General features: G+C 55.6%; 13 protein-coding genes across 13 annotated transcripts; 7 read left to right on the top strand and 6 right to left on the bottom strand.

The window, feature by feature from the left end:
• Window positions 1-169: 169 nt before the first annotated feature.
• B0H18DRAFT_970809 (RWD-domain-containing protein) lies at window positions 170-2,233 on the bottom strand. Its single transcript, XM_048043742.1, has 6 exons — window positions 1,834-2,233; window positions 1,335-1,774; window positions 928-1,277; window positions 731-875; window positions 425-665; window positions 170-371 (listed from the first exon to the last, which is right to left on the bottom strand). The coding sequence occupies exons 1-6, from the start codon at window positions 1,918-1,920 to the stop codon at window positions 198-200; spliced, it is 1,437 nt and encodes a 478-aa protein (XP_047900565.1). The 5' UTR covers window positions 1,921-2,233; the 3' UTR covers window positions 170-197.
• Window positions 2,234-2,648: 415 nt separating this feature from the next.
• B0H18DRAFT_1113305 (uncharacterized protein) lies at window positions 2,649-3,189 on the bottom strand (the record flags this gene model as incomplete). Its single annotated transcript, XM_048032923.1, has 3 exons — window positions 2,649-2,690; window positions 2,750-3,019; window positions 3,073-3,189. The coding sequence occupies 3 exons, from the start codon at window positions 3,187-3,189 to the stop codon at window positions 2,649-2,651; spliced, it is 429 nt and encodes a 142-aa protein (XP_047900564.1).
• Window positions 3,190-3,689: 500 nt separating this feature from the next.
• B0H18DRAFT_1206313 (Urb2/Npa2 family-domain-containing protein) lies at window positions 3,690-9,103 on the top strand (the record flags this gene model as incomplete). The annotated part of the gene is made up of 16 exons (XM_048036167.1): window positions 3,690-4,159; window positions 4,217-4,652; window positions 4,708-5,254; window positions 5,310-5,416; window positions 5,464-6,204; window positions 6,255-6,469; window positions 6,519-6,694; window positions 6,748-7,073; window positions 7,125-7,246; window positions 7,300-7,473; window positions 7,529-7,719; window positions 7,773-7,976; window positions 8,029-8,205; window positions 8,263-8,393; window positions 8,449-8,731; window positions 8,802-9,103. The coding sequence occupies exons 1-16, from the start codon at window positions 3,957-3,959 to the stop codon at window positions 9,101-9,103; spliced, it is 4,335 nt and encodes a 1,444-aa protein (XP_047900563.1). The 5' UTR covers window positions 3,690-3,956.
• A 270-nt stretch (window positions 9,104-9,373) lies between these two features.
• Window positions 9,374-11,002, bottom strand: B0H18DRAFT_1081652 (pyridoxal phosphate-dependent transferase; the record flags this gene model as incomplete). The annotated part of the gene is made up of 10 exons (XM_048031423.1): window positions 9,374-9,661; window positions 9,713-9,893; window positions 9,968-10,012; window positions 10,044-10,205; window positions 10,248-10,309; window positions 10,360-10,414; window positions 10,476-10,545; window positions 10,577-10,699; window positions 10,823-10,865; window positions 10,922-11,002. The coding sequence occupies 10 exons, from the start codon at window positions 11,000-11,002 to the stop codon at window positions 9,374-9,376; spliced, it is 1,110 nt and encodes a 369-aa protein (XP_047900562.1).
• Window positions 11,003-11,264: 262 nt separating this feature from the next.
• On the top strand, window positions 11,265-11,951 carry B0H18DRAFT_970794 (DUF1909-domain-containing protein). Its single transcript, XM_048043741.1, has 5 exons — window positions 11,265-11,409; window positions 11,480-11,602; window positions 11,661-11,683; window positions 11,739-11,758; window positions 11,813-11,951. The coding sequence occupies exons 1-5, from the start codon at window positions 11,401-11,403 to the stop codon at window positions 11,821-11,823; spliced, it is 186 nt and encodes a 61-aa protein (XP_047900561.1). The 5' UTR covers window positions 11,265-11,400; the 3' UTR covers window positions 11,824-11,951.
• Window positions 11,952-12,010: 59 nt separating this feature from the next.
• On the bottom strand, window positions 12,011-12,432 carry B0H18DRAFT_867566 (Tim10/DDP family zinc finger-domain-containing protein; the record flags this gene model as incomplete). The annotated part of the gene is made up of 3 exons (XM_048039870.1): window positions 12,011-12,203; window positions 12,267-12,305; window positions 12,359-12,432. 3 exons carry the CDS (start codon window positions 12,430-12,432, stop codon window positions 12,011-12,013), a joined length of 306 nt encoding a protein of 101 aa, XP_047900560.1.
• A 273-nt stretch (window positions 12,433-12,705) lies between these two features.
• On the top strand, window positions 12,706-15,687 carry B0H18DRAFT_1081651 (WD40-repeat-containing domain protein; the record flags this gene model as incomplete). Its single annotated transcript, XM_048031422.1, has 11 exons — window positions 12,706-12,960; window positions 13,011-13,178; window positions 13,238-13,641; window positions 13,693-13,816; window positions 13,866-14,122; window positions 14,145-14,523; window positions 14,578-14,750; window positions 14,829-14,879; window positions 14,918-15,190; window positions 15,211-15,464; window positions 15,515-15,687. 11 exons carry the CDS (start codon window positions 12,706-12,708, stop codon window positions 15,685-15,687), a joined length of 2,511 nt encoding a protein of 836 aa, XP_047900559.1.
• A 222-nt stretch (window positions 15,688-15,909) lies between these two features.
• On the bottom strand, window positions 15,910-16,714 carry B0H18DRAFT_867378 (uncharacterized protein; the record flags this gene model as incomplete). Its single annotated transcript, XM_048039858.1, has 3 exons — window positions 15,910-15,964; window positions 16,020-16,256; window positions 16,314-16,714. The coding sequence occupies 3 exons, from the start codon at window positions 16,712-16,714 to the stop codon at window positions 15,910-15,912; spliced, it is 693 nt and encodes a 230-aa protein (XP_047900558.1).
• Window positions 16,715-17,192: 478 nt separating this feature from the next.
• Window positions 17,193-18,200, bottom strand: B0H18DRAFT_1081649 (peptidyl-tRNA hydrolase PTH2-domain-containing protein; the record flags this gene model as incomplete). The annotated part of the gene is made up of 8 exons (XM_048031421.1): window positions 17,193-17,242; window positions 17,304-17,356; window positions 17,409-17,510; window positions 17,565-17,590; window positions 17,648-17,696; window positions 17,805-17,857; window positions 17,904-18,091; window positions 18,173-18,200. 8 exons carry the CDS (start codon window positions 18,198-18,200, stop codon window positions 17,193-17,195), a joined length of 549 nt encoding a protein of 182 aa, XP_047900557.1.
• Window positions 18,201-18,271: 71 nt separating this feature from the next.
• On the top strand, window positions 18,272-20,588 carry B0H18DRAFT_970777 (P-loop containing nucleoside triphosphate hydrolase protein). Its single transcript, XM_048043740.1, has 11 exons — window positions 18,272-18,666; window positions 18,739-18,838; window positions 18,862-18,937; window positions 18,990-19,107; window positions 19,167-19,387; window positions 19,417-19,467; window positions 19,520-19,714; window positions 19,747-19,830; window positions 19,868-20,059; window positions 20,080-20,284; window positions 20,305-20,588. Exons 1-11 carry the CDS (start codon window positions 18,387-18,389, stop codon window positions 20,346-20,348), a joined length of 1,566 nt encoding a protein of 521 aa, XP_047900556.1. The 5' UTR covers window positions 18,272-18,386; the 3' UTR covers window positions 20,349-20,588.
• Window positions 20,589-20,615: 27 nt separating this feature from the next.
• Window positions 20,616-21,998, top strand: B0H18DRAFT_970775 (uncharacterized protein). Its single transcript, XM_048043739.1, has 8 exons — window positions 20,616-20,709; window positions 20,774-20,876; window positions 20,936-20,978; window positions 21,037-21,049; window positions 21,112-21,159; window positions 21,213-21,267; window positions 21,330-21,488; window positions 21,545-21,998. The coding sequence occupies exons 1-8, from the start codon at window positions 20,695-20,697 to the stop codon at window positions 21,865-21,867; spliced, it is 759 nt and encodes a 252-aa protein (XP_047900555.1). The 5' UTR covers window positions 20,616-20,694; the 3' UTR covers window positions 21,868-21,998.
• Window positions 21,999-22,005: 7 nt separating this feature from the next.
• B0H18DRAFT_198993 (uncharacterized protein) lies at window positions 22,006-22,721 on the top strand. The gene is made up of 3 exons (XM_048037069.1): window positions 22,006-22,324; window positions 22,380-22,494; window positions 22,552-22,721. The coding sequence occupies exons 1-3, from the start codon at window positions 22,123-22,125 to the stop codon at window positions 22,583-22,585; spliced, it is 351 nt and encodes a 116-aa protein (XP_047900554.1). The 5' UTR covers window positions 22,006-22,122; the 3' UTR covers window positions 22,586-22,721.
• B0H18DRAFT_970765 (CBS-domain-containing protein) lies at window positions 22,639-25,521 on the top strand. Its single transcript, XM_048043738.1, has 6 exons — window positions 22,639-23,004; window positions 23,189-23,464; window positions 23,515-23,649; window positions 23,711-24,248; window positions 24,299-24,393; window positions 24,450-25,521. The coding sequence occupies exons 1-6, from the start codon at window positions 22,804-22,806 to the stop codon at window positions 25,344-25,346; spliced, it is 2,142 nt and encodes a 713-aa protein (XP_047900553.1). The 5' UTR covers window positions 22,639-22,803; the 3' UTR covers window positions 25,347-25,521.
• Window positions 25,522-25,661: the final 140 nt, after the last annotated feature.

Raw genomic sequence — 25,661 nt, 5'->3', positions numbered from 1 at the left:
GAGGTGCACGAAAATCCCGCCGTCGGTCCCCAGTCGGCGCTACCGCATCCGGCAGCGGACTTTGAACACGCGGCCGATCCCAGCGTCGCCACACCGCTCCTCGATTTCAAGTGGCTCAGGGGCGCAGTCCAGCCCCGGCCTCTGCCTTTGCTCTTAGCCGGCCGCCTCGCACAGGTCACCGCACAAATATATTCCGCCTACAAAACGTCGAATCCCTCTACAGGCTGCCACTCGTCGTCGATGCTCTGAAAGTCAAACAGCTTCGAGTAGCACCGGTGGCCGGGAGTGCTGAAGTGCACGTAGGGGTTGTTCGCCTGCAGCCTGTCCCCGCACCGGTAGCAGAAGTGGGTCTTGCACTTTGCGCAGGTCATCTAGAACCATGACATCAGCAATGAGCCGCACGCCGCGCAGTCACTCGACCTACGTGATTGCACCCCAGCGACTTCTCGACGTGAACGAAACAGCTGGGGCACGACATCGTAGAGCTCTCGAGCCACTGCTCGTTCGCCTGCTCCTCCTCATATCTGGCGACGAGCTTGCGGATGTTGTTTCTCCCAAAGCGTCGCTCGAGCAGCTCTCGCCCGGAAGAGCCCTCAGGCAGTGCCAGGTATTGCAGCGTGAATGACTCCGTCAAGGCTACTGGGCAGTCGGACAGCGGCCCATGCCTGGAACACGGGAGGGGTCACGGTCAGCGTCCATTTGTACAGTGCCACAGGGGTGCTGGGCTCACCATGTCCGCTTACAGTAAGCGCAGAAGGAGTAGCCGCAATCTGGACATTCTCGCAAGCGCTCCCACCCACTGCCATCATCCACGTTAGGGGGCTTGGGTACGGGCGTTTGGCAGAAGGATAGAGGGCAGTGGATGATACTCGGATCTGAATAAGGTTGATGAGCTCCTGTGCCCACTGACGAAGCGCAGCAACACACCCTTCTCTAGCTCGCGCTTCTCCCGCAACCATTTCCAGCGCCGGACTTCCTCTTCCGTAACAACTCTCCTCACATCCTCCTCGTTCGCCTCGCGGCCAGCCTTTATGCACTGCGGGTCCGGACAGCCTACATGTCCGATGTCGCCCTCAGTAATGCAGAGCCTCCAGAAGTCCTCCAGGCATGCACGACAGAACACGTGTGAGCAGGACAGCAAGATACAACGCGCCCCCTTTATTGAGGTGAGACAAATCTGGCATTCATAGGAGGTCCGCGAAAACCTTGTCAACTGGGCGGATTTATCGTATGCCTGGAGTACGGGAGCCAACATGTGCGGTGCTGGGTGGCGTATCCTAGTTGAAAAAAGCTGTCAAACAAAAGCGATACATGGGCGTGTGATTCGCACATACTGGACGGCTTCCTCTCCATTCACTTCGGAACACATGTCGAGCGCCTCGAGGAACTCGCCGCTGCGTATCCATTCAATCCAACTGTAGAGCACTCCCTCGCCGTCTTGCCACAGCTCTAGGAGCCTGCGTTGCAACGTGAGGCACATCGGAAGCCATGATTGTGTGGCGTGAAGGGACTGTATCACGGGTGGGCTATATGGATACGTTGCTGGCAAGAGAACGTCGAGCAAGAGGGGCGGAAGAGTCGCGAGGGACAAGGACGGTGACACAGATACAGACGATGGCCCGGGTCTGGCGTGGCCTGGATTAGGACCTGTAGATGAAGACTGTATCCGATCGTCCACCAGGCAGACGGCCTTTGGTCCTGGGAACTCTATTGGTATCTCCAGCTTCACCAACCCACTCGAGGGGTCACCCGAAACACAGTCGGGGTAGATAGACTGTAAGAAGTCGACATGGTGAGTTATCCTCCATTTGAAGCTAGAAGGTTTGATGATACCTCGAGGACTTCCCACTCTTCTCCTTGCAACGAGGCGCATTCCGCGAGGTCGATGCCTGCTCTTCCTGGGGACGTTTGTGTGGCCATAACGCTTCGAGGTGAGGACTAGACGTCTTGGATTATACCTGGAAGCCCGCTTGTACGCAAGGAGAAGACGGGTGCCCGTGTTTATGTAGGTCTACGTTGAGCGGACGAGGATCGAGTCTTTGTCACTGCGAGGATAGTAGCCACATCCTGTCACCCACGGGCCCGTCCCAGCGCTTACGGTTCTACACGGTCCCGCCTCACGTGGTCGTGCTCAACGCGAGACGTCGCGAGTCAAATTTCAAACGCGTCGGTGGCTAGCAGTGGCAGCCAGGCGTTCCTGACCCCAGTTCTGCAAGGATGGTCGAAGAGCACAAGACTGGACTTATTGAAACCACCGGTTAACGTTTAAGTTGTAACGTGTCAGTGATTTCATAGTCTACATAATTCTTTTGACGACGAGGTACATGCAGTATAGAGCAACGAGAAGTACAATGATAGCCAGACGTTGAATCTCCTGTGCTAGTAGTGGTGATCAGGTTATATGTAACAGAATGCAGGAAAACAACGGAGTTCCGGAAAAACCAACGATGCGAATCGTAACTGTAGCTGATCTACGAACAATACACCCAAATAGCCCGGAAGATGATACAAATCCCAAATACAGTAGACGGGTGGAGCAGCGGTGCGTAAGTAACGACGGATCTTGAGGCATTATTCTTGTCTGAGTGTTGCGCTTAGACTCGCCAGGTTCGTTAATCCGATGATGAGCATGTACCCCATGACCAGTCTCAGCCATATCTAGGGCTCTTCTCTACCCTCGACAGAGAGCCCTAAACAGTACACAGTTATCAGTGAATGCTGAATCCGCACATGTTTCGGGAAGCCGTACCGCAGGAAGCAAGAGTGCGTCTTCGAGGCTCCGTACAATGATGATAGCCCAGTCATGACATGTCGACTCGTGGGCACTGCGCTTCCTGTTGTGTGCGTTCACAAGCTCAGCAGCTGTTTCGTTGTACATCTCGAGCGAGGCAAGGACCTGATCCGTGATGTCGCCGAGTAGCAGCTTGCCAGCGTACGGAACAGTACCATGTCTGCTGGTCAGATGTACTCGGCGCACCACGCGAGGCTGATATCTGGCCCCAGTGATGTCGCCCGCAACCTGTCGGACGCATTGAGTACAGCTCGTGGCCAGGCACATAAGGGACGCATTACCTCGTAGAAAGTCGCGTAAGCGTGATCATGAGCTTCGTACGTGACCGCAAGGGCCCAGTGCCTTGGTGCTGCCTTCGCGGGGGCTTCGTACCATACAAGCCACAGGTATGCGACCATGATCTTAGGGAGGGCCGGCACTGAGAGATACAGGGCATGAGTAGACGGGGGCGGTGGGGGGAGACTGTACGCACCGCGGACAAAGCTATATACAAGTAGTCTCGGCTGCCGCCTCCACAGCGGGTGTTCGAAAGACCGGGATGACAGTCAGAGCCCTGCAGGCGGTCGAGTTCTATAAATCTATGGGTTACAGGTCCATGACACGAGGAGAAAGCACTGGCGTTGTGGAACGGGTGGATGGCGTTGCTGCAGACCGCCTGGCCTGTCATTCAGGCGCACATCGACTATGAAAGGCGGGAACGGAAGGGAGATCCGGAGCGAGGAAATGTCGCAGACGAGCGCAGAGAAACCTTAATGAAGGGGCAGAAGACGAATTCATTCACTTATGCGTTTAGCCATCTCGATTCTCGATCCTGGATAGACTCAAGTGCCTCGGCCCACGTGGCCCGCGGCCGCACCTGCGTTGCCTATCTTGGTTCCCTGCCTCGCTTTCTTCGCCTGCGCTGCCGTCTTCCGCTGCCGTCTCTCCGTCCTTTCTCTTTTTCCGACACGTTCGACTCTTTGACCTGCCGTGTGATCTCACTCTCACGCGAAACCAGCCGACCCACACGAGGCCGATATCTGTGCGCAGTGCGCACCGTAAACTTTGGTGTGCTGCAATTCAGCGCTCGCAGGACCAGGTTTTGCAGATCTCCGACAGCACGGACAATCGAGTCTAGGTGCTCAGGACTCAGCAGAGACTGCGCGACTCCCGGCAAGGACCAACGATGATCACTTCTGCTCTTGGCTCGGCCCAGGATTTCATCAAAACACTCAAAGCGCACTCGGATCCTCCTCACGCAAACGGGCCGTCCAAAATCGAGCTCGCACGAGAAGCATGGGACAATGCTAGCTTTCTCTTCCCGAACAAGGACGAGGTCATCGTCGACTGGCTTCTGACGCGTCTGTTGAAGGATAAAGCGAAAGCAGGGTGCGTCCTCAGTTTTCTCGAGTCCTGTTTCAACGAGGCAAACGGGATTCTACACAGAGAGGCAAACCCGATTTTAGACTCGCGCTACTGGCAGCTTCTATCTGATATCGTTTGCTCGCCTGACGAAGAGGATGTGAAACACACGGATGCGAGCCGTGCGGCAAGGAGATGGCTTTTGCCACTGCTTAACCGGATCCCACTAGCTCCCATTGTTACGGCATACCTCTCCCTGTCAAGCTCTCAGGATGAACGGGCCAGGGTTAAACTCAACAAGCTTTTCGCTCGATGCCTTGCTACTATATGGCCCTTGACTTCGCCGAAGTTCAATCCGGACATCTTGCTCGAATGCTTCGGTGCACTACTAGCGCACCTCTCAACTAACAGGACAGGCGAAGACGATCATGCGGAGCCGGAAATACACGTTGCAAAAGTTGCCTCCCTTATTATCTCATCGTATAGGATTGCATTCAGTAATGTCGCGAACAAAAAGAAGGTACGATGGTGACTAAGATGCTTTGAAGACCCTGACTTACGTTCCCTCATTGTAGCTGTACACGACGTTTCTGCAGACCCATTTCCTTCATTGGCTTCGATGCATTCAACACGGTACCCGGCTCCTTGACGTGCAACACGCGACCATTTGCGACATTTACTCTGCAGGCATCGAGACCCTGTTCAGTGTCGATATCCTGCGCAATGTTGAAGATCACAAATGCGACGCCGCTCTGAAGGATGCTATTAGTAAATGCTTGCCTTCGTCGGCAAAGGTCGTCTTACGTGCCTTGCCCCTCTTGTTCGCCTCGTTCGTGCCAACGTTGAAGAAGAATCGGAATACCCTGTTCAGCCAAGGTTCGAACAACGCTGCCGGACATGCCTCTACCCAGGTTCAACTCGCGGGCCTCGCATTCTACGCGCTCTGCGAAAATATTCTCAGCGCCGCTCCCAGTCCAGACAGTCCTTTGACATGGGACGCAAGAGTATCCTTACTCGAAATAGTCGACAGCGAGAGCCTGTACAATGCCTCAGACGCAAATAGCACTGAAGTCCTCAGGAGCAGTGGTGGTATGGCTGTTAGAACTCTTACGTATTCCGAAGGTGGGCAGTCCTTCATCGATTCCATGTGCCTTCCGTGTTAACCTTGGACGCGCAGATGCCTCACTCATTGACAAGGCTGTAGACGTGCTCGCTCTACTGACGCGCATTGACTATGACCTCATTGCTCCAACATTGCCTGCGGTCTGGCCTGTGCTCGCTCGAGTGAGTATCCGCTACTTTTTTTGGTACGATGCTGAACGCGTCTATAGACTGCGCCAGACCTATCATCTTCAATGTACATGCGCCTGCTATTCGACTTCCATACCAAGACTCGCACAGTGAACACGCTCGTCGATTCCTGGCTCGATGCCGTCTCTCTTCGTCATTGGCAAGGATCTAGTACCCAACCACACGAGGCGTACGCAAAAGTCCTCGGCGGCCCATTGTTCACCTTCGAATCGATTGATCGACTCCGCCAAGCAATACATGGCTTCCTCACGCCTGGCCAAATCGTGGATGTCTCTCGTGTTGTCATCGAACATTTCCAAGACACCTTCCAGCAGTTCCGGGAACAAAACAAAAGAGTTGGGGCGGAGGACGGCGATGGGTCGAGGAAGAAACGCAAGAAAAGTACAGGCGAGGACATACGAGTCGACCCGGCGTGGTGTGCTGTGGAGTTTGCCCTGGTTTCAAGGATAGTCGTGGTCGTGCTTAGCTCTCTGGCGATGCGAGCAATGCTCGAAGACTCTCGGAAAGAGCTTCACGACATGGTCGGCACAACCTGTGCCTTGGTGTTCCCTCGCGCTTTGAATGGGGCTGTGAAAGCCCTGAAGGCCAGCAACCGACGGGGGACTTGGTCGTGGCAGATCGTCGCGACAGGTGCGCTGCTCGTGTATCACGACCGCAAAAGTCATGGATGGCCGAGTGTGGAACTGGACGAGGATGTCGTATCGCGACTGCGCACCCTCCTCAGTAATGATGATGTACTACCAGAGTTCAGCCTTACGATTGTGAGAAATATATTTTCATGCCCACACGCAGTGATTGAACGGGCCTTCAGATCAGGACGCTGCTCAACGACTCGGCCATCGGCGATAGCGCTGCTGCCAGAGGCGTCCTCGACGAAGTGCTGCGATGCCTGGAGGGACTTCAAACCGATGGCGATGCCGCCGAACTCGGTTGGTCAGGCAAGTCTCATGAGTTGAGCGACAAGAACAATCCAGCAGTCGTCGCCATTTTCCATCTCACGCTTTCCAGATGGCTGTCGTTGTTTGAGTAAGTGAGCCACCGAAGTGAGGCGGTATCGTATTGACATCTGAACCAGTTCGCGAGCATCCGCGGAACAGTTGACGAAGCTTGCGAAGGTAATCCTAGCTATAAGCCCAAGCAGTTCCTCCAGAGCGAATGGATCGACAAAGACCAGTCAGCAACTGACTCCTGCCACGATACTCGCCGTCACTCTCCGCAGCGCTGATGTCTGGGAGTTACGCCGGTTTAGGGGTAGGTGTGAGTGTTCAATAACAGCCTATTGTTTCTCACGTGCGTGTACGCAGACGCATTCTTAGCGCAGTTGCATGACTGCACAGCAGCTCTAGCAAATGTTGACGCGCAGAAACTATTGGACGGCACGCAGACCAGTGTGTCACGCAAACTCCGGACAGAAATCGCTTCAAGTGTTGCTGGTTTTGAGATCTTGCTGTACACGCCCGATGAATATCTATCGCGCACACTGCGTGCGGACCTCCTTCAACGTGCCCTTGTGGCTGATGTTCTCGTCGGCACTGGTGTTATGGACAAGGCCATCGGTCCCCGCTCTCTCCTGATTGTCCGGCAATTCATTCGACGAGCAGTGTCTTATGAGGGGAATGTCGATCAACTGGTACGTGGTGGCATTTTTCGCTCACTGCACAGAAACGATAACTCCGCGCAGGGTGTTGATGGCTACTTTGGCTATCTACTGAAGTCGGATTCACAACATACTGTCGATGTTCCTGTAGATCAGCAAGATGATCTGACTTGCGTAACGTTGGATCTCATTGGCGTCCACCTCGCGTAAGCATCAATCTATGAGCGAATCGTTGCAAACTCATAGCGTAACTGTCCAGGACATTCTTCCGAACTACCAAAAGCGGTGAGAGATCTGCTCTAGCAGCCGTCGAAGGAATCAGGAGAATTCTGGACGTTCCGATGCAGCAAAGACGACAATCTTCCAGCCCGGTAGCAGAGGGAACACTGCTCCGATTGGTGTCCATTGTCGCTTCAAACTTCGAATCATCCCAGTATGTTGCTCACAGTCTAGATGGCGTCCGGTAAGGACTTACAGTTGGTTTGTAGACTCCCTCAGCAACTGCAGGAAGCACTACGCACATTGTATGAATGCATGGTAGCTGTATACTCTGCAGAGCTATCGCGAATGTCTCCCGAGGACCGCACATCGCCGCGTACACGCTTATGGGACGACCAACATGGCACCTTGCGCATGTGGTCTCATGCGCTGTGGTTGGGGAGATGTATCCAGGCAGACAGTGAGTATCAAAATTGTGGTCCCTTCACCTGATAAACTTCAACTGAAGAATAGTGAGCGCACTGCCTCGCTACGGCCATCTTCTATTGGGACAGCTGTTAGGCGATCACCAGCACACCCCTAATACGGCGACATGCCTCTCACTGCTCGACGTCTTGAAGGAGGAACTCTATTCATCCGCTGCAGACAGACGACAGACGTATATAGGCTGTTTGGCAGCCGGATATCTGGTATGCTCTCGATGCTGTGGCTCAGCTGGTTGGTGGTCTTTACCCCCGTATTGGATGGACAGGCTGACCGGGCTCTATAGGCGTCCATGCTCTAGATGCGAGCCTTTCAAGCATCAGCAAGTCGATGCCCACCCAAGACTACTCCTATTTTGTCGATTACGTCGTCGAGGCCTCGGTGAATGTGGCTTCGTTTCAGCCGACCGATATTGCCATTCTCATTCGCCTCTTCAAGATATCAGAACTCAATGCACCGGAAGGTAAGCCCTGTTTGTCCGCAGGTTCGACACAATGATTCACGTCGCATGCGCGTGCAGGAACTTCCAAAATCACGCAGCAGGCCTTCTCGAGAATCCTGACGTTATGTGCGGACCGGCCTGACTATCTTTCGACCCCTGCAATCCGCTTTGAGGTCCTAGGTTTGTTGAGTGGCTACTGCAATGACCGAGTATGTGTATTTTTATCTAGGGGCGCTGTGTCATTGTCTGACCGCCTATTCCCAGCCCGCCTCCGTGAGGTCCTCGGACATGTCCGCTATCTGGTCCATCGTAGGACAGCTCCTCGCCAGTTCTTCCGAGCACGACCAGAGCACCGATGCGACTGTGTTCCAGGAGATCGTCAACACCGTCAGCGCGCTCATCCGCCTGCGTCGTGACCTCATCTTGAACACTCTGCCACATTTCGGCATGATCCTCCGCCGGTTGATCAGCGCGCTCCGGGGGCTCCGTCCACAGTTGGGCGCAAAGCAGACCAGGCTCGTCATGAATACGCTGCCTGCGTGGATTAGTGCGGAGAGACCGCTCTCGTCGAGGAAGCCAAAGCTCTCGCAAGGCTTATGACGACCCTCACGACCAAGACCATCATACGAACGCACGGACAGAACCGGAGTCGCAGAAACCCGAGTCTCTTGCCCGCCCGTTCTCGAAACACGCAGCATACGTGTTGACTGCCTATATCGAGGCCGTAAACGATCCGCTCTGTGTCGTCTCGACTCAGATGAGGAGAGAACTCCAACCGGGGCTGTTCGCGCTGTGTGACATGCTGGGGGATCATAACAGGGATGCGGTGATGGTGTCCGCTCTGGATGCGAGCGGCAAGGTCACGATGAAAGCCTTGTGGAAGGAGTATGAAAAGCAGAGATATGTAGGGAGGGGTTAATGCCGGGGTAGTCGGACGGAGACCCTGGAGTCAAAAGTACTTTACCTGGATCACCTATTAGTGTATTGACAGTGTGAATCATTATCTTGCAATATGACGTGGGGTGTCAACAGGGAAATTGGACGCGACGTCCCCGATATACTCTATACATAGCGATAAACTAGTTCTAGTACACGTTTAGACGTTCTACGACGAGCGATAACTCTACAACCAGGGAAGTATGAATGATTTGCAGAACACATCGCAGGCACATGAAATTGAGCCTACATGTCACTGGTGCTGTACTTTCTCGAGGTCCGACGCCTTGACCTTGACGTAGATGCTGCTCCTGCCGACACCATTGGCTTTCTGCTGTTGCTCTGAGTACACAAAGCCAGCGTCCTTCTTCTCTTGGGCCAGCTTGCGAATGACGGCGAGGAAATCGTCGACAGTGTCCTCAGCTGTTTGAATATGAACGACTAATCGCGAGCCACCGAGCTTGATCGGCTCAGGGAGCTTGCTCGCGCGGTCGATGATCTCTGCGTACGAGACACCAATTGGTGAGGGGTCGTAGAAGACCTACGAGCACAGTCAGAACGCGCGCATAGGTTCGCAAGCGGGGTTACGAACCATGCAAGTCTCGGCGCGACTCGTGATCCGCACGCCAATCTCCTCGAGGCCCTTTTCCAGCTTGCGGGTGAGCGCATGCACACCGGGCAGAAGGGGGAAGTGATGTGTGAGCGCGTAGGCAGCGGATGCTGACATGAAGCCGGTCTGCCTCATGCCGCCGCCGAAGAGCTTGCGGAACCATCTGGCCGGGTGATGAATTGCTTTGTGCCGACAGGCACGAGCCATAGGTGCACCTAGACGCGTAATTCAAAGCACAACAGAACTGAGGTTGACATACCGAGACCCTTGCTGAAGCATAGACTCACAGAGTCGAAGGGGCGCAGAGTTCGACAGAGGCGTCCCGGTCTCCGCTGCGACATGCCAGATCCGCGCACCGTCGAGATGCATTATGATGTCGTTGGCGTGGGCGAATTCGGAGATCTCAATGACATCTTGTTGCGGGATGATCGTGCCGTTGAGCGTGTTCTCGAGCTCGATGATAGCAGTCGGGCAGCTATGCGCCATCAGGACAGACAGAAGAGGACACTACGTCGACGTACCTGTGATATCGCTGCCGAGGACCACATGCTCTTTGATATCATCCAGGTGACTGATGCCCTACATCGCGTCGTGAGACACACCTATGTCGCTTCATATCTGGCTCTTACCGTTAGAGGGATCACATAGTCAAGCTGGGCACCGGAATGGAAAGCCGTCCACCAGCTCGTATCTAAATGACGTTCTATTAGGCCTAAATTCATTCCTATTGAGTGAATGTGCGGACCTTGCGATATGCGCTCGGTGGTCACAGAGTACCGAGTATGGTGGCTGCTTAGGTGTGTCCGGAGAGCAAGCTGGTTTGACATCGTACCAGACGGCACGAACAGAGCGCCTCCTTGCCGGTCAACTTCGCCATATGCTGTTCCAGGAGCTTGGTGCAAGGCTCGTCGTAGACATCGTCTCCGAGAGATGCCCGCACGGCGTAAACGTACATCTCTGCAGTTGGCGCTGCACGAAGCCTGGTCAGGGCGTCGAAGCTCATTGTGGAGGGCAATGCCTCAAACCTGTGATGGTATCCGCTTGGGTTTCTCAGTAAGCAAGGTGTCAATAAGCTGAGCTGAGGGTAATCACAGAGAAAGCTCCGCGAGACTTGTCTCCTCCACTTCGCATTATCCTGTCAAGGGTGCAAGTCAGTGAACATTTGGTCTCCATGCATGCAAGCGGCACCACGTCTTCCTGCGTCTGCGCAAGAATGTCTAACTTTGCCTCCTCGATCACCTTTGTCGGTGTATATGTCCCGTGAGCAGCCATTGCGAACTTGCGGGATGTGGCGAGCTACTTGGGTGAGCCTGGTCGGCGAGCGAGTGCACTGGGTACGCAGGAGAGAACAGAATGTGAGATGACTCATGCGGCCTGAAACCGTGGATATGGGATACAGGTCGAGGCATGACTGGGGACTTTAAGTATAGCATCGAGATTGTTCCTGCGTAAGTTTTGCGGGCCGCCGGCTCGCGCGCCCGCAGCCCTCGCGCCATTCGTCTGGCAGCCAGTCGGGCGCTCCGACGCATCCCATCTTTTCTCGATCGCTGCTCCGCACAGAGGCCTGCCCTCCTGCAGGTGGTCGCCATTGTACGCTCGGTCTACTTCCTTCTCCGTCTCGGCCGTCTAGATTCCTCGGATTTCTGTTTCTACTTCTCTCGATTTCAGCAATGGGAAACGTGAGCACTTCTCTCTAACGAGACTCCCCCGATCTATGGTGAATCCATGTACCTGTCTCCGACCTTGTAGGGTGCAAAGGCGGCTCAGAAGCGCGAGAGGAACGCGGCCAAGGCCGGAGGCACTGCCAAAAGCCAGACCAAGACTAATCAGGCTGCCATGAACATTGTCTGCCAGACATGCAAGCAGGCATTCGTACGTCTTGGCTCTGTTTTGTCCGCAGTCCATACGTCGCTCACCAGACAATTTCCAGATGCTGACCACTCGTGCACCGGCGTGAGCGTCGTCATTCACCACTCCATAGTTCTCACTAATCGGGCGGATTCTCTAGGCTCGAAGAGCACGCACAGGGCAAGCACTCAAAGACATTGGCCGAGTGTTTCCCGACTTACGGGAAGTGACAAGATTCCTGCTAGACGTTCTCCTGTGCTTCATAGAGCCTACTTGGGCATTACACGAGCTTTCGCATATGCAGTGGATTTTTGGGTTGCTGGGATTTTGTGATCTAATCGGCAAGGGTTCCTGGGGCATTAAGTAGAATCTATAGCTAAGACATCAGTGCGGTGCCATCTACACCCGTCTCGTCACCACTGCATCCTCCCATTATAGTGAACCGAATGCGCTCTGACTGCTGCCACCACCACCGCTCTGGCCCGCGCCCATGCTTTGCAACTTCTCTCCGACCTTCTTGTTGACCTCGAAGAATTTTGAGACGCATCGGTCGATGCAAACGCTCTCGCCCTTGCTGAGATCGCCTTCCGCGTATCTTGGGCTGACGCACTTGCTGTGACAAGACCTGCAGGAAAGACGCCATTAAGCGGTCCGTTACCGGAGCGAGACATAGCTGCCTAGCACTGACGTGACGAGACGGTTGAAGACGTCCGTGATCATGTCAAGCCTGTGTAGACTCATCAGGAACGTTGGTCGAACACGTTGAACGACCAGACGTACTCTTGCATGGCCATTTCTACCCTCTCCGGGTTGACAGAGCCTGAGGGTGCTCCTGACCGACCGAGAAACGACATTTTCGGCGAATGAATTCGTCAAGTTTTAGAGACGTTCAAAAGTTCTAGTCTGAAGTGCCGCAGAGAGCAGTGATGCGAGCGAAGGCAGCAAATCGCGGTAGCACTGACGAGAGCACGGTATGACACGCCTGCGCCCTCGAGCGCGTACGATCCCCTGCCGAATGTGGAAGCGAGAAAAACGCTGCTCGTGACTTTCGCGTCTCGCGAAATTCGTCCCAGACGCGATCGCCGTCCTAGCAGTGTCCCCATCCCCTTCCCCAAAAGAGCCTCGCCATGATTGAGGGCACCTCGCTAGCAGTGCACCGCTGCCGGTTCATCGACTTTTCTCCCTCCGCGATCACCGCCCTAGCCTTTCCTCCTCTCCCGCTTCCCTCAGTCAAGGGAAAGAAAAGTGCTGCAAGCTCTAGTCGGAAAGCGCTGACGCCCGGGACATTGGCAGTAGGGAGGGCGAATGGTAACATCGAGATATATGAGTGGACGGGCTCGGAGCAGAAGGTGCAGGCACCGCAGGCCTGGGCAGTGCGGAAGGTGTGTGGTACAGAAGCTGCACTTAAGGCGTCGGTGCTCATTGATTTCAGACAATACCCGGCCCATCTCCCTCGAAAGTCGATTGCCTAGCCTTTACTATCAAGAATCCCGACCAAGTAGGTGAAGGCGGGGTGCCTACGCTTGCGAATCTACGACTGTTCAGCGCAGGAGGGAGCAGTGAATTAGTAGAGTGGGACCTTGAACGGTCCTGCATTAGGGTGCGCCCGGCTCATTCTATCCCATGAACAAGCACCTCGTCTGACGCCTCGTGTTTCAGAGAACATTGAGCTCGCAAGGAGGCTCCATCTGGGCGGTGACCCCAAATCCTGCAGGCACTCAGCTCGCCCTCGGCTGCGAGGACGGCTCCATCCGACTCATCTCCATTGAATATGACTCCCTTACGCATCTACGCCGCTTCGACCGAATCAAGAATCGCATACTCAGCATTGCTTGGGGTCCTCCGATTCCGCGTGACACAAGTAAGACCCAAGAAAAGGCAGCTACAGAAGACAGCGACGATGACGACGACGAGGATGACTGGTCGGACTCCTGGCTCGTAGCAGGATGCTCAGACTCGTGTGTGCGCAAGTGGGATGTGGGCACCGGCCGTGTCTTGGATCGGATGACTACGGAGAAGGTGAAGGGCGAGCGAACGCTAGTGTGGGCAGTGGGAGTTCTCGGGTGAGTATAATGTCCTGTGTCTATTTTCACCTAATGAACGTTCATTACCAGTGACGGCACAATAGTGTCCGGAGACTCGATGGGCATAGTGAAATTCTGGGACCCAGTGACATGTACACAGACGGACAGCTTCCCCGGTCATGCAGCAGATATTCTCTGCATGACAATCAGTCCGGTATGTTTTGCCGCTACCCCGCCTTCGTTTAGTATTGACGGCATCGCAGGACGGAACAGCTGTGTACACCTCAGGCGTCGACCAGAAGATCACCCAATTCACCCACGTCAAAATGACGAACCCGAAGAGTACATCCGTGCTCAAGCGCAGCTCCTCCCGTTGGATCATGTCCGCCTCACGCCGTATGCATTCACACGATGTTCGCGCCCTCACCATCTGGCCGCCGCATACACCCCTCCCTCCCGCCTACCGCCGGCAATTCCCCATCGACGTCGCACCAATTCTCGCATCCGGGGGCCTAGACATGTCAGTGAACGTACGCCCGCAGCGCTCGCTCCGCGACCGTCACGAACATCACGAACCCGCTCGTGACGAGTACGGAGGCGACATTTGGGGACTCATATAACCGAAGATTGGCGTATAGTTCGGGGCCGTCCAATACGTCTGCGATGCACCTCGCGCGGCAGGCGCGACTGTTGCTCTGCATGAGGGACACGTCTTTGACGGTGTGGCGAGTCCTACAAAGGCAGAACCCACTCGATATCGAAAGCTTCGACGAGGAGAAGCCGGATGGCGGGTTCGAGCGTATCCTGGACATGGACCTCAACGTCCATACGAACCATGTTGCAAGCGCAATCTCGGACGACGGACGCTGGATAGCTGTGTCAGACTGGTACGAGACTAAGCTGTTTGAGCTGAAGCAAGAGGTGAGCGCACAGCATCTCGTTGACTAAATAGATGGTGCTTACAACCGCTGTCAGTCGAATGGCGATCTGACACCTCGTCGGATACGAGATTTTTCTGCTATCCTGCACAGCCAGCTTCCTGATAAGACACCGTCAGCAGGCGCATCCTCCCTCATATTCTCGCCAGACTCGTCAAAGCTCGTGGTTGCGACTGCCATGTCATCTTACGTCGTCGTCTTTGACCTCGGGTCACGACCGCCATAGCAATGCGCAGGTTCGACCAGCACCGGGTCGCGGGGTCTATTATGGGTGGGCGTATCATCAAGGGAGGATCGGCAGCAAGGGCCTGCAGAAGATGCCTCCCCCGCTCCTGATGAGTCTGCGGAGGCGCCCAAGACGGTGACGCTTCTGAGAGCGAATCATCAGCCATCGAAGACGGCCTCCCCCAAAGCAATGCCATCCCCACCGTGACGCGGATGGCCACCAGCCCAGATGGCCAGTGGCTCGTGACGACCGACACACACGGACGCACCTTCGTCTTCAACCTCGACTCCGTAACGTATCACACCACCCTCCCCTCCTTCGCCTCCGCCATCCACGCGCTCGCGTTCGACACTGCCAACTCGAGCACGCTCGTCATCGGGCTCGCGAACAACACGGTGGAGGTGTACGACGTCGAGACGCGCTCGTTCCGAAGTGGGCACAGAGGGTCGTCAAGCGGATGCCTGAGAAGTTCCTGCAGATGCACGACCCCATCGTCGGCGTGACGTTCGACCCGGGGGCGACGGTCGCTCCGGCCAGTGATGTGGTCGAGGGCATGGACGCGGCGGGAAGGAGTCTCCCGCCGAGGAACGCGCTCTTCTGGGGCGCGACTTGGCTGTGCCGCATCAAGCTGGATGCGGATCCTGGCTCGGGTGTCTTCGAGAAGAGGCGGCGGCGAGATCCGTACGGGCGCAAACGCGGTGAGCTTGCGCCGCATCACGTCGTCAACCCCTCCGCGCCCGTCGTCGAGGAGGGCGAGATGGGGAACCCGCAGAAGAACTTACGCTGATCACGAAGTACCGGCCTCTGTTGTTCGTCGACTTCATCGGGCCTAAGGAGCTCTTGGTCGTCGAGCGGCCGTTAGTGGACGTCCTGCATGCTTTACCTCCAGCCTTCTTCAAGCCGAAGTATGGCAGGACATAGCGCTGTATTTTACCTCGTCTCTGGTTTTGGTGTAGGCATGCAGTGTGTATAGAGTCGCAATCAATTTATCTAAGTATGTACATCACTAGTGTATGCTAATGGATACTCGTATGTGCTAGTGATACAGCGGTGTGCAGAGGCATGTTCCCAAAAACGCACGACCTCTATTAAGCTCTAAGATATGGTCTATATCCCCAAACGCCAAGAGTCCACGCCGAAAGTTTACTTGTCCAGCGACTTCCGCATGGCATCCGCGCGGTCCTGTGCCTGGTCCTCTCTGCAAGCGACGCGTCAGCGCTCGCAAATGTATCAGAGTGCGATGGGACACGTACTTTGAGTTAAGGATGGACAGGTAGAGCGTCCAGAATACACCGCACGAGGACTGGAATGGCACTCGGTACGCTAATGGCATGAACCTGAAGTTGACGAACTGGGCGAGCGGCCAGACTTGCCAGTTCATAAGGAGCGCAGGGATGAGCATATCGGCGTACTTCCGCTGAATGTGTGTCGCGTCGCGACCCTCCATTATACCCATCGACCCAACGAAGATACTGAGACCGATTGGGGCCCTACACGACGCGCAACGAGTCAGCGACGAACAAGAACGCGATAACGGGTAGACGCACATGAAGAGCTGGTCCGCCGCTACACGCTTTCCGAGTGCTCGCAAGCTAACGGGAGCCTTCCCGCCACCTGGTGGCGGTCTTGCTGAGCGCAGTGGGAAATAACGTTCGAGAATGAAGTTCCACCGGCCGATGACTGGACCCATCCCGACACCGAAGGCCGCGAACCGGAGCGTTCGTGGAATGTCGTACTGCCATCCCTTTCGCTGGCTAAGGGGTCCATTCTGTGACTCGTCTTCAGCGAGAGTTAGATGTATGGAGGGCAGCACACGCACGAATTTCTCGGTCAGCTGGGCGACCATGTCGCCGAGGGCGGTGAGCGCGCCGTTGGTGATGGCGAGGGTGCCATATGGGTGAGTTTCAAAGGACTGTTGGTAAGCTCTCGCAACGGCGATGCTAGTCATATTGGAGGTGAAGTTGGGTGGGTCGTGAAGGTCGTCAAAATAGGGGTGAAAAGTGGGTGAGTAATGCGAATAATACGGGTTTATAGGACACGCAGCGCACTGGATCAAACGGCTACGGAGCATGCATTCACCGCTCCAGCCCCACAGAGCTCCTCAGCCTAAGTCCGAACGAGTTGTCAGTCAAGTTTCCAACCCGTACGCGGGCGCCATATATCGGGCCTTCCCACGATGATGTCATCTCGACCGCCTCGGCGAACATTCGGGGATCTTCCGCGCTCTCGAGGGCGGCGACGGCGGGCAACGTCGAGCAGCCATGCACATACGACGACGAACAGTGGACATGGTACAACAAAGGCCGGAAATTGCATTTCGTCAGCCAGGAAGCGCGTAATGACAACAGATACAGCCACCGAAGTGCACCCAGCAGGGATATAGTAGTGCCAGCTCCAGCCCAGCATCTCCAGCCTACAGATCGGAATCATAGCAGGCGCAGTTTGCCCGTCACTCGGTTGACGAGCTCGACTGGTCCTGTGGGTTATATACATGAGCACCCCTGCACCACAGAAAGGCCGAGATGACGTCTACTGACCGGGCCCGATGCCCAGCACCGTACGCGACCCCGCTGCTATTTGAGTCCGCCCGCTATCATGAACGCATGTGAGCAGTCGCATTGGCCAACCATACACGAACTCACGCGTCATGGATGGCACGGGCGCAAAGGTTCAGACTCTTTGCCACGGCTTCCAGTTCCAGCAGATCTTCCTCCGAGGTTGCCTTCAGGGCAATCTTGGCCTGGCTGCAGCCTAGCGTTAGCCGGAACGTGAGGGACCGCGTGTGGCTGTAGCATTACCCTGTACGTTCCCAGTGTCGCAGGAGCTGTACAGCGTGTGTCCCCTTATCAACTTGCCAATATTGAAAATGCTCTGTGCTCACCCCAGGATTTGTTTTATAAAGTGCCTTGTAGCAAGCGAGCGTTGCATGTCTATGAGCCCAATGAGACGATTCTTCGCCTTCTCTTTGTCCGTACTTACCCGCATCTGTAGACAGATGTTTAAAAAATGCACAGTCGCATAGACCGGTAGAAACGTACTGAGCAGCAATCTTGCCTGTTGACATGCCCAAGTCAGTCCGTACGACCAGGACCTGCAGTAGGTTAGTAGCGAGTGAGGTATGAGCCACGAAGACAGACCAGCTTGCAGGGCTCCGAAAATCCCGGTCTCACGGCGGACAGATCACCGTCAGCTACATCCCCTTCATCGTCACTTTCCCCGTCAGCGGACGTTGGTGGCTTGTCCACTGGCGGAGGAGAGGGCGCGCTAGACTTCGAGCTCGACGCGCTGTTCACGCCTAGCGCGTATCCGATGCCCAGAGATGATGCTAAAAGAGCAACCGTAGTTACAACTGTCCACGCATGCTAGGCTTCAGTGAGGCTAGTGGTCCAGATTACGGCCAACTCACTCTGCGAGGTCGAGTACGAGGAAGACATAATGAGTGGTCAGCAAGCGCCGGGCCAATGAGCGGAGGTCTTCGACACTTTTTGCCGCCCACCTTCGATCGCTGCTCTTCCTCCGCTCCCCCTTAGTCTGCTTAAACCTGCCTATCCTCTTTTCCTGGGCACGTCGACTACTTTGTATAAGTCGACTTTCCCCCCTTTTTGATTGGCGCAACTTCAATGGCAGCAGACGAGGTCGCCGCACCGGCCCCAGTACCTAATGCAGACAACGCTCCTGGACGCAAGTCCTTCTCGGAGCTGGAGCTGTCCGAGCCAACGAACAAGGCCCTAGAGGACATGGGGTTCAAGTCTATGACTGAGATCCAGGAGAAGAGTATACCGTCGCTGCTTGCGGGCAAGGATGTCTTGGGTGCAGCAAGGACAGGATCAGGCAAGACGCTCGCATTTCTCATCCCTGCCATCGAGCTGCTGCACCGGATGAAGTTCAAACCACGAAACGGTGAGTGACTGCCTGTCCGCATTTAAAAACCAGTGTGTTTCATAGTTTATACTGAGCATTGGCCTACCTTAGGTACTGGCATTGTGATCGTCTCCCCCACACGAGAGCTCGCGCTGCAGATCTTCGGAGTAGCGAGGGAGCTCATGGCACACCATTCACAACATTTGGCATTGTCATGGGCGGTGCGAACCGGAGGGCAGAGGCAGATAAGCTGCAAAAGGGTGTTAACTTGCTCGTAGCTACGCCTGGACGATTGCTCGACCACTTGGAGGTGCGTTAGTCCGTCGTGCATGCATCAAACTGGTTTGCTCAATCCTCTGCAGAACACTAAGGGCTTTGTGTTCCGGAATTTGAAAGCGCTCGTCATCGACGAGGCTGACCGGATATTGGAAGTAGGATTCGAGGAGGAGATGAGGAGAATCATCCACATTCTTCCCAATGGTACGCTCGTGTTTGTCCTAGACGCATTGGTATTCGCTCACACGCAGAATATGTTGCAGAGAACCGACAGTCCATGCTCTTCTCCGCGACACAAACAAATAAAGTCACTGACCTCGCACGCATATCCCTCCGCCCCAATCCCCTCTACATTGACGTCGACAAGACAGAGCGAACAAGTACTGTGGCGACTCTGTCGCAGGGCTACGTGATCTGCCCTTCAGACCGACGATTCCTGCTTCTCTTCACCTTCCTCAAACGAAACATGAAAAAGAAGATCGTGGTCTTCTTCTCGAGCTGTAACTCAGTAAGTACCACGCTGAGCTACTCAACTACATCGATGTCCCGGTGCTTGACCTTCATGTGCGTCGTACACTCATACATCGAGGATCAGACTGACGCTCGCATATTCCAGGGCAAGCAAAAACAACAAAAGCGGACGACGACTTTCTTCGAGTTCTGCAACGCCGAGGCCGGCACATTACTGTGCACAGACGTTGCCGCTCGAGGACTCGATATCCCACGCGTGGACTGGATCATCCAGTACGATCCGCCAGACGACCCACGCGACTACATCCACAGAGTCGGCCGGACGGCGCGTGCGGGCAAGGTGGGCAAGAGTTTGATGTTCCTCCTGCCGAGCGAGCTCGGTTCCTGCGGTATCTCAAGGACGCGAAGGTTCCGCTGAACGAGTTCAGCTTCCCGTGGACAAATTGCGAATGTGCAGTCTCAGGTGTGTTTCACTGACTTGGTCTGGTGACAGCTTACTGACTGTCTTCACCAGCTGGAGAAGCTGCTCCAGAAGAACTATTTCCTGCATCAATCCGCACGCGATGGTTACCGGTCGTATCTGCAGGCTATGCATCCTATCTTTGAAGAAGATCTTCGACGTAAATCAGTGGACCTCGCCAAGGTTGGCAAGTCGTTCGGCTTCTCCGTGCCACCACGAGTGAACGTGAACATGGTGGCGGCAAGGGTGGTGCTGGGCGGTCAGGCAAGAAGCGAAAGCGTGAGGATGGAGGAGAGGAGGAGAACGACGAGGAGTGGGAGGAGATTGACGCGGTAGACAAGGACGCGAGCGAAGCAGAAGCGGACGGTGGCGAGGATGACCAACGGAGTCAGCGGAGAATAACAAGGAGAGGCGGAGGGAGACGCTGGGGCACGGAAGATGGAGAAGGAGGTGTACAAGAAGGGCTGGAGAGAAGAAGCTGAAGAGTGAGGGCAAGGCGCAATGGAGTCGGTAGCACTATCCGATCGTCCGCTGCCAGAGTCTTCCCTGGATCCCGTTCTCTTAGGCTTCTCTCGTGTGCTTCGCGTGTCCCTGCTATATTAATTACATGCGCTGTGTGTCTGTGTACTTGCACTGATTTATTGCATTCGATCATTGTACGTGCGAGGGCTTGTGGACGTGCAGGAGCAGTGCGGAGACCAGGCAGGCACCGGGCAGGGGTGCACGACGCGCACGGGCCCTGCCCTGAAGAGAACGTGGGGTGCGTCACTCTCCGCGGCACCTCATCCGACTAAAGTTGAGCTTGAGATCGTCCACGTCTTCCCCCTCATCGCTTTCGTTGTCCAACGCCTCCAACAGCCATGGCTACCACGCAGGTCCGTGTGTAGGATTCTAGATATGTCGTGGAGTGACACTGAACGGAGGTCTCGGGTGGCGCAGCATTATATGTGGGCCGCGGGCCACTTCATCCTCTTGGTATCGGCCTTGCGCTATTTACTAGCTACGGTTCTGTTCAGAGGTCCTTCTTCGTGGTGGTACAAGAGTACGTGGTCCATTCATTGGCAAGCGCGAGTTGACGAACGCTGGCTCTGTGTTCTGTAGCGGCCTTCACTGGTGCGCTTGCCAGCTATGCGATCGTTTGCCAGTGAGTCTCCTCGTTTGTTCCGCGCAGTGGCAGATCATTCAACTTCTTTGGTCAACAGAAAGTCGCTAGGGGTGCGCCGAATTCTTTCAATGAGGATTATAGCTAAAGAGAACACTGACACGTCGACCGCCAGGCTCCACAACCGAATCTTGCATGGGTATCGCGAGCAATGGCTGACGAGGTGTGCATCCTGATGACCTTTTGCCGGAATCGCTGCTCACATTTTGTCTACAGAATGTACAATATCTATTGCTCGCTCTGTTCTGGTGGACCTCGAAGCCAATCTCTCGTGCGTACTCTCGCCTGTGTATCGCGCGGTTCCTGCCTCATGCCCGGCGGCTCTTTTGGCAGTTGCCCTTGTACCATACGCTATCTTCTCGCTCTTCCATGCTTTAACGTTCTCGCGTACGACCTTGATGCCCCAACTCCTCCCTCAGGGTCCTCCGGCGACCGCCGGCGGCCCTCCTACACCTCATCCTATGCAGAAGAAGCTGCAGACATGGGTCAAAAGTGCGTGACATGACTTGATATCTGTGAGGTCTGACTGAGTCTGGCTGCTCATCCAGCCAATTACGACACTGCAATGAACGCCGTTGCGTACGCGGAACTCCTCATCATGCTGCGCGTCTTCCTAGGTGCCATCACCTTCCAGAACTCGCTCTTGTCCCCCGTATTTTACGCCCACTTCCTCCGGGCTCGCTGGTACCAGTCGAAGTTCACCCAGGCCGCTGTTGCGCAATTGCATGCCAGGATCGAATATCACATCCGTGCGCCTGGGGCGTCGCCGGTGCTCGCGCAAGTGTACGACAAGGTCCAGCTCGTGGTATCGCGCTGGGCGGGCAGCGTGATTGCGCCGCAGGGTGGTGCTGCTGGTGCAAGGAGGCAGTGAGGTGGCATGGTTGCGATGTTGCTGCGGTGCACGGTGGGTGGCGTGTATGTGCCCTGCGGATGATATCTCTAGAACTGTTCGCTAGTCTTGAATGTGCGCCTAACGAGTGCAATGAAATATTTGCTGTACAACGCGCCCGCGTGATCTTCCCGTTCATGACGTCACGCGTCTCCTCCCATGGAGTCAAGTCTCGACGTGTTATAGCGGCTCCATCGCAGCCTTGAGTGGGCACGCCCTTTCTTGCTCTCAACTACCATGGCCTCCATCTCAGCCGCAGTATCCACCCTCGTACAATCCCTCGTAGGGATTGTCACTTCTCTGCTCAACTCCGTCTTCGGCGTCTTGCAGGCTGTCCTAGCATTGGGCAAGGAACTCCTGAGCGGCGCGTTGCAACTCGCTCAGGCATTCATATCGTTTGGGACGGATCTATTCGGCAGCCTAGTGGGCTTTGTAGCAGGTGAGTATACTGTTGGTGCCATCGCTCGTGTTCCATGATTGACGTTTATGCGTAGCTCACTTCGTACTCATCCTGCTACTGGGTGGAGGGTACTACTGGTACACGAACACCCAAAGTGGCCGAAGGACTTCCAGGAAGCTCAAGCATGATAGTCCAGCGGAGATTGTAGTGCAGGTAAGAGTCGAGGTCGATCGCTGGTCGGCAGAAACGCTGACTGCGCAGAATAGCACGAACCTTCACGACACAGTGACGTTGCGATGAGGATTCTCTTATTATCGTATATCATGATACCGTCCATCTGTTCTGTACGAGTAGAGTAGCTCCCGAATGCTCATGTTAGATGCGGAAACGGAAGTTGTGCCACCGAGACAAACAGGAGCAACAGCACGGCGCGTGTGTCGCGGGCAGCCGGGTTCGGAACGAGACGAGCAAGCAGGTCGTGTTCTTCACACTGCGCGCAGGGACGCTTCTGCAAGTCCATGTCACGCATCCCAGTGCCCTCGCTCTCTCCTTCCAACCATCGCAGCGCAGGCGCTCAGCAACGCGCAATTTCTCCTGTTCCTTTCCCCGAACGTGCCACCTCGCCTCTCCCCGGAGGTCTTCATCGTCACCAGTCGTCCATGTCGTCCGTCTCGAGTTCCATGGCGGAGACGCGTAAGAAGCAGTCCAAGCGGGATGAGGTGAGCATATTTCCTCCACTAGCTTTCATCTCTCCCAGGAGACAGCGTATGACACGTGTATTCAGCACACGTCCTGCGGCGTCCTTTCATGCATTGATGGAAGGAAGATGTGCCCTTGCGGCCTCGCCGATACCCTGCTTAGTCTACGGCATGCAACAGTCCATTGACATCCACATTTTTACAGGCTATCCGCAAGAAGATAGAATCTGAGCTCTCCCGTAAACGGACTATCTCCACAACACAGCTCGCGCCTGGAAGCCGCAGACGCGGTCACAAGCCGAATGTGCAAAAGGGCACAGTCGCTGCTCTCAAGCCTAGCCCTGCTCTGACAGTACCAGAGAGCATCACGGTCTCGGAGGCGAGTCAGCTCTGTGCGGCAAAGAGGACAGACTGTGTGCTTGTGGTCGATGATGATGAGGGTCTCAGTGGCATTTTCACTGCCAAAGACCTGGCATACAGGGTGCGTGCAGAATGCACTCGATGATTCCACGTACTAGATCTCCCCTCTAGGTCACTGCGGAGGGTCTGGACCCGCACACTACACATGTTAGTGCAATCATGACACGCAACCCGATGGTGACGCGGGATACGACGAGTGCCACGGAGGCGCTGCAGCTAATGGTCCAGAGACACTTCAGGCATCTGGTGCGTGCCATAATCAGCATTGCGCGTTCGTGTACACTCAATAGCATCCGCTTCCCACCAGCCCGTGTGTAATGAAGATGGAAACGTCGTCGGTCTGCTCGACATCACCAGGGTTTTCCATGAAGCCCTTGACAAGGTCGAGCGGAGCTCTTCTGCGTCAGAGAAGCTGTATTCCGCTCTTGCGGGTGTGCAGTCCGAGCTGGGCGGGAACATGGGGACGAACCCGCAGGCCGCGGCAATGCTCTCCTACGTCGAGGCTCTCCGTGAGAAGACTGCGCTGCCGGACCTTACCACGGTTATGGACTCGCGCACGCAACCCGCTACTGTCGGGCCCAAGGCTACCGTGCGTGAGGTGTCTAAGCTGATGAAGGAGCGTCGCACGACGGCGGTGTGCGTGATGGAGAACGTGTCCCACGCTCCCGGTATGCCTGCACCTGAGCCGAAGATTGCGGGGATTTTCACGAGCAAGGATGTTGTACTCCGAGTCATCGCGGCGGGCTTGGATGCAACCCGGTGTAGCGTTGTGAGGGTCATGACGCCTCATCCTGATACGGCGCCGCCCACTATGACTTGCCATGATGCGTTGAAGAAGATGCACAGTAAGTCCTGTCCTCTCTGACGAGGAAATCGTTCGCTGATTTCCGTTCAGCTGGTCACTACCTCAATCTGCCTGTTGTTGAGGCTGATGGGCGCCTGGTCGCTATCGTGGATGTGCTGAAGTTGACCTACGCAACCCTCGAGCAGGTCAGTATGGGCAGCAATAATCTGTAACTATCTTCCCTGACGAGTTCTGACTGTAGATGAATTCTATCGCTCCGGAAGGTACAAGTGGGGAGAACGAGGCAGAGGGCGGGCCTATGTGGGGCCGCTTCTTCGAGTCTCTAGGAGAGGGCGACACAGAGTCCGTCATCTCCGGCTCGACGTTCCCTTCGGAGATGCACTCTCGCCATTTATCTCGGAGCATGTCGCAGCTCGTCGGCTCCCCTCGATCTGACGCACGCTTCAGCGACACTGCGTCGAACATGGACGACGAGTCGGCATCCCAAGTGGGCGGCTACGCGAGCAGGATCGGTGAAGCCTTCCCTTCTATCCAAGGCCCGCTTTCGCCGCCCGCCGCTGTCGACGATGGCACGTACGTATTCAAGTTCCGCACGCCGAGTGGCCGCACGCACCGCTTCCAGGCACGCCACGACAACTTCGAGAATCTGCGCGACATCGTCGGCGGCAAGCTGGCAACGGATCCGTTCTTCACGAGCTACAAGACCTCCGACCCGTCTGAACTGCCGCCGGACCCGTCGGACTTCCTCCTGTCGTATACCGACGCGGATGGAGACATCGTCCTGATCACCTCGGACTCGGACGTCGCGGACGCCGTGAAGAACGCGCGCAAGGCGGACGTGGACCGTGTCGTGCTGTTTGTGCAGGGCGGAAAGGGATGGGCTGAGGCCACGGCTGAGAAGAGCGCGGCGCAGGCGGCAGTCGTCGCGGAGGCGGCCAAAGAAGAGCTAGAGGAGGTAGAGAAGACGGAAACCGTCATTCCGGAGAACACGAACATCACGCCGCCGCGTCCGGTGCACGTCCAGGAGGAGCAGAATATTATGGGCATCCCGAAGGATCTGCTGTTGCCCGCTAGCATCGGTGCGCTGGCGGTTGTGATCATGAGCGTGTTCACGATCTCCCGTCTGAGCGCCCGGTAAAGAACCTGTGGTGATGGGTAGGGTAGGGATAGGCAAATCCGGTCTCGTTCTGTCCGTAATAATCGTATCCATACGTCCAACTGCTACGCCACGTTATGAATCTGCTTTTGTCAATACCCTCGGACAGTAATTTCTAGATCTATGCTTCCTCGGGGAATGTATTTCTTGCTTACTATCTGTGCCTGCGCGATCTTATCCAAATGTTGTCTTCCGGTGAGGTAAAGGGCACCAGCAGGGTGGCGCGAGGTTCGCGGCAGACGCGCCGCGGGAAGACGCGAATGCGATCGAGCACGTGTAGCGCGTCGAGCGGCGTCG

This window comes from Fomitopsis serialis, assembly GCF_022376445.1.
Source record: "Fomitopsis serialis strain Sig1Antser10 chromosome Unknown B0H18scaffold_2, whole genome shotgun sequence".
In the NCBI taxonomy this organism is placed as follows: domain Eukaryota; kingdom Fungi; phylum Basidiomycota; class Agaricomycetes; order Polyporales; family Fomitopsidaceae; genus Fomitopsis; species Fomitopsis serialis.
The sequence above is the reverse complement of the archived record's forward strand: the minus strand, read 5'-3'. Positions and strand labels throughout refer to the sequence as shown.

Bases quoted from the DNA above. Each gene is read 5' to 3' on its own strand.
- B0H18DRAFT_970775 (XM_048043739.1), top strand. The intron at 20,877-20,935 runs GTACGTGGTCCA...TGTGTTCTGTAG, and splicing joins TTCTTCGTGGTGGTACAAGA to CGGCCTTCACTGGTGCGCTT. The intron at 21,268-21,329 runs GTGCGTACTCTC...CTCTTTTGGCAG, and splicing joins GACCTCGAAGCCAATCTCTC to TTGCCCTTGTACCATACGCT.
- B0H18DRAFT_970777 (XM_048043740.1), top strand. From the start codon at position 18,387: ATGGCAGCAGACGAGGTCGCCGCACCGGCCCCAGTACCTAATGCAGAC. The intron at 18,667-18,738 runs GTGAGTGACTGC...GGCCTACCTTAG, and splicing joins GAAGTTCAAACCACGAAACG to GTACTGGCATTGTGATCGTC. The intron at 18,938-18,989 runs GTGCGTTAGTCC...AATCCTCTGCAG, and splicing joins GATTGCTCGACCACTTGGAG to AACACTAAGGGCTTTGTGTT.
- B0H18DRAFT_970809 (XM_048043742.1), bottom strand. From the start codon at position 1,920: ATGGCCACACAAACGTCCCCAGGAAGAGCAGGCATCGACCTCGCGGAA. The intron at 1,775-1,833 runs GTATCATCAAAC...GACTTCTTACAG, and splicing joins AAGAGTGGGAAGTCCTCGAG to TCTATCTACCCCGACTGTGT. The intron at 372-424 runs GTAGGTCGAGTG...TCATGGTTCTAG, and splicing joins AGTCGCTGGGGTGCAATCAC to ATGACCTGCGCAAAGTGCAA.
- B0H18DRAFT_970794 (XM_048043741.1), top strand. The intron at 11,603-11,660 runs GTACGTCTTGGC...GACAATTTCCAG, and splicing joins AGACATGCAAGCAGGCATTC to ATGCTGACCACTCGTGCACC. The intron at 11,684-11,738 runs GTGAGCGTCGTC...CGGATTCTCTAG, and splicing joins CTGACCACTCGTGCACCGGC to GCTCGAAGAGCACGCACAGG.
- B0H18DRAFT_198993 (XM_048037069.1), top strand. From the start codon at position 22,123: ATGGCCTCCATCTCAGCCGCAGTATCCACCCTCGTACAATCCCTCGTA. The intron at 22,325-22,379 runs GTGAGTATACTG...GTTTATGCGTAG, and splicing joins CCTAGTGGGCTTTGTAGCAG to CTCACTTCGTACTCATCCTG. The intron at 22,495-22,551 runs GCAGGTAAGAGT...TGCGCAGAATAG, and splicing joins AGTCCAGCGGAGATTGTAGT to CACGAACCTTCACGACACAG.
- B0H18DRAFT_970765 (XM_048043738.1), top strand. From the start codon at position 22,804: ATGTCACGCATCCCAGTGCCCTCGCTCTCTCCTTCCAACCATCGCAGC. The intron at 24,249-24,298 runs GTAAGTCCTGTC...ATTTCCGTTCAG, and splicing joins TGCGTTGAAGAAGATGCACA to CTGGTCACTACCTCAATCTG. The intron at 24,394-24,449 runs GTCAGTATGGGC...TTCTGACTGTAG, and splicing joins CCTACGCAACCCTCGAGCAG to ATGAATTCTATCGCTCCGGA.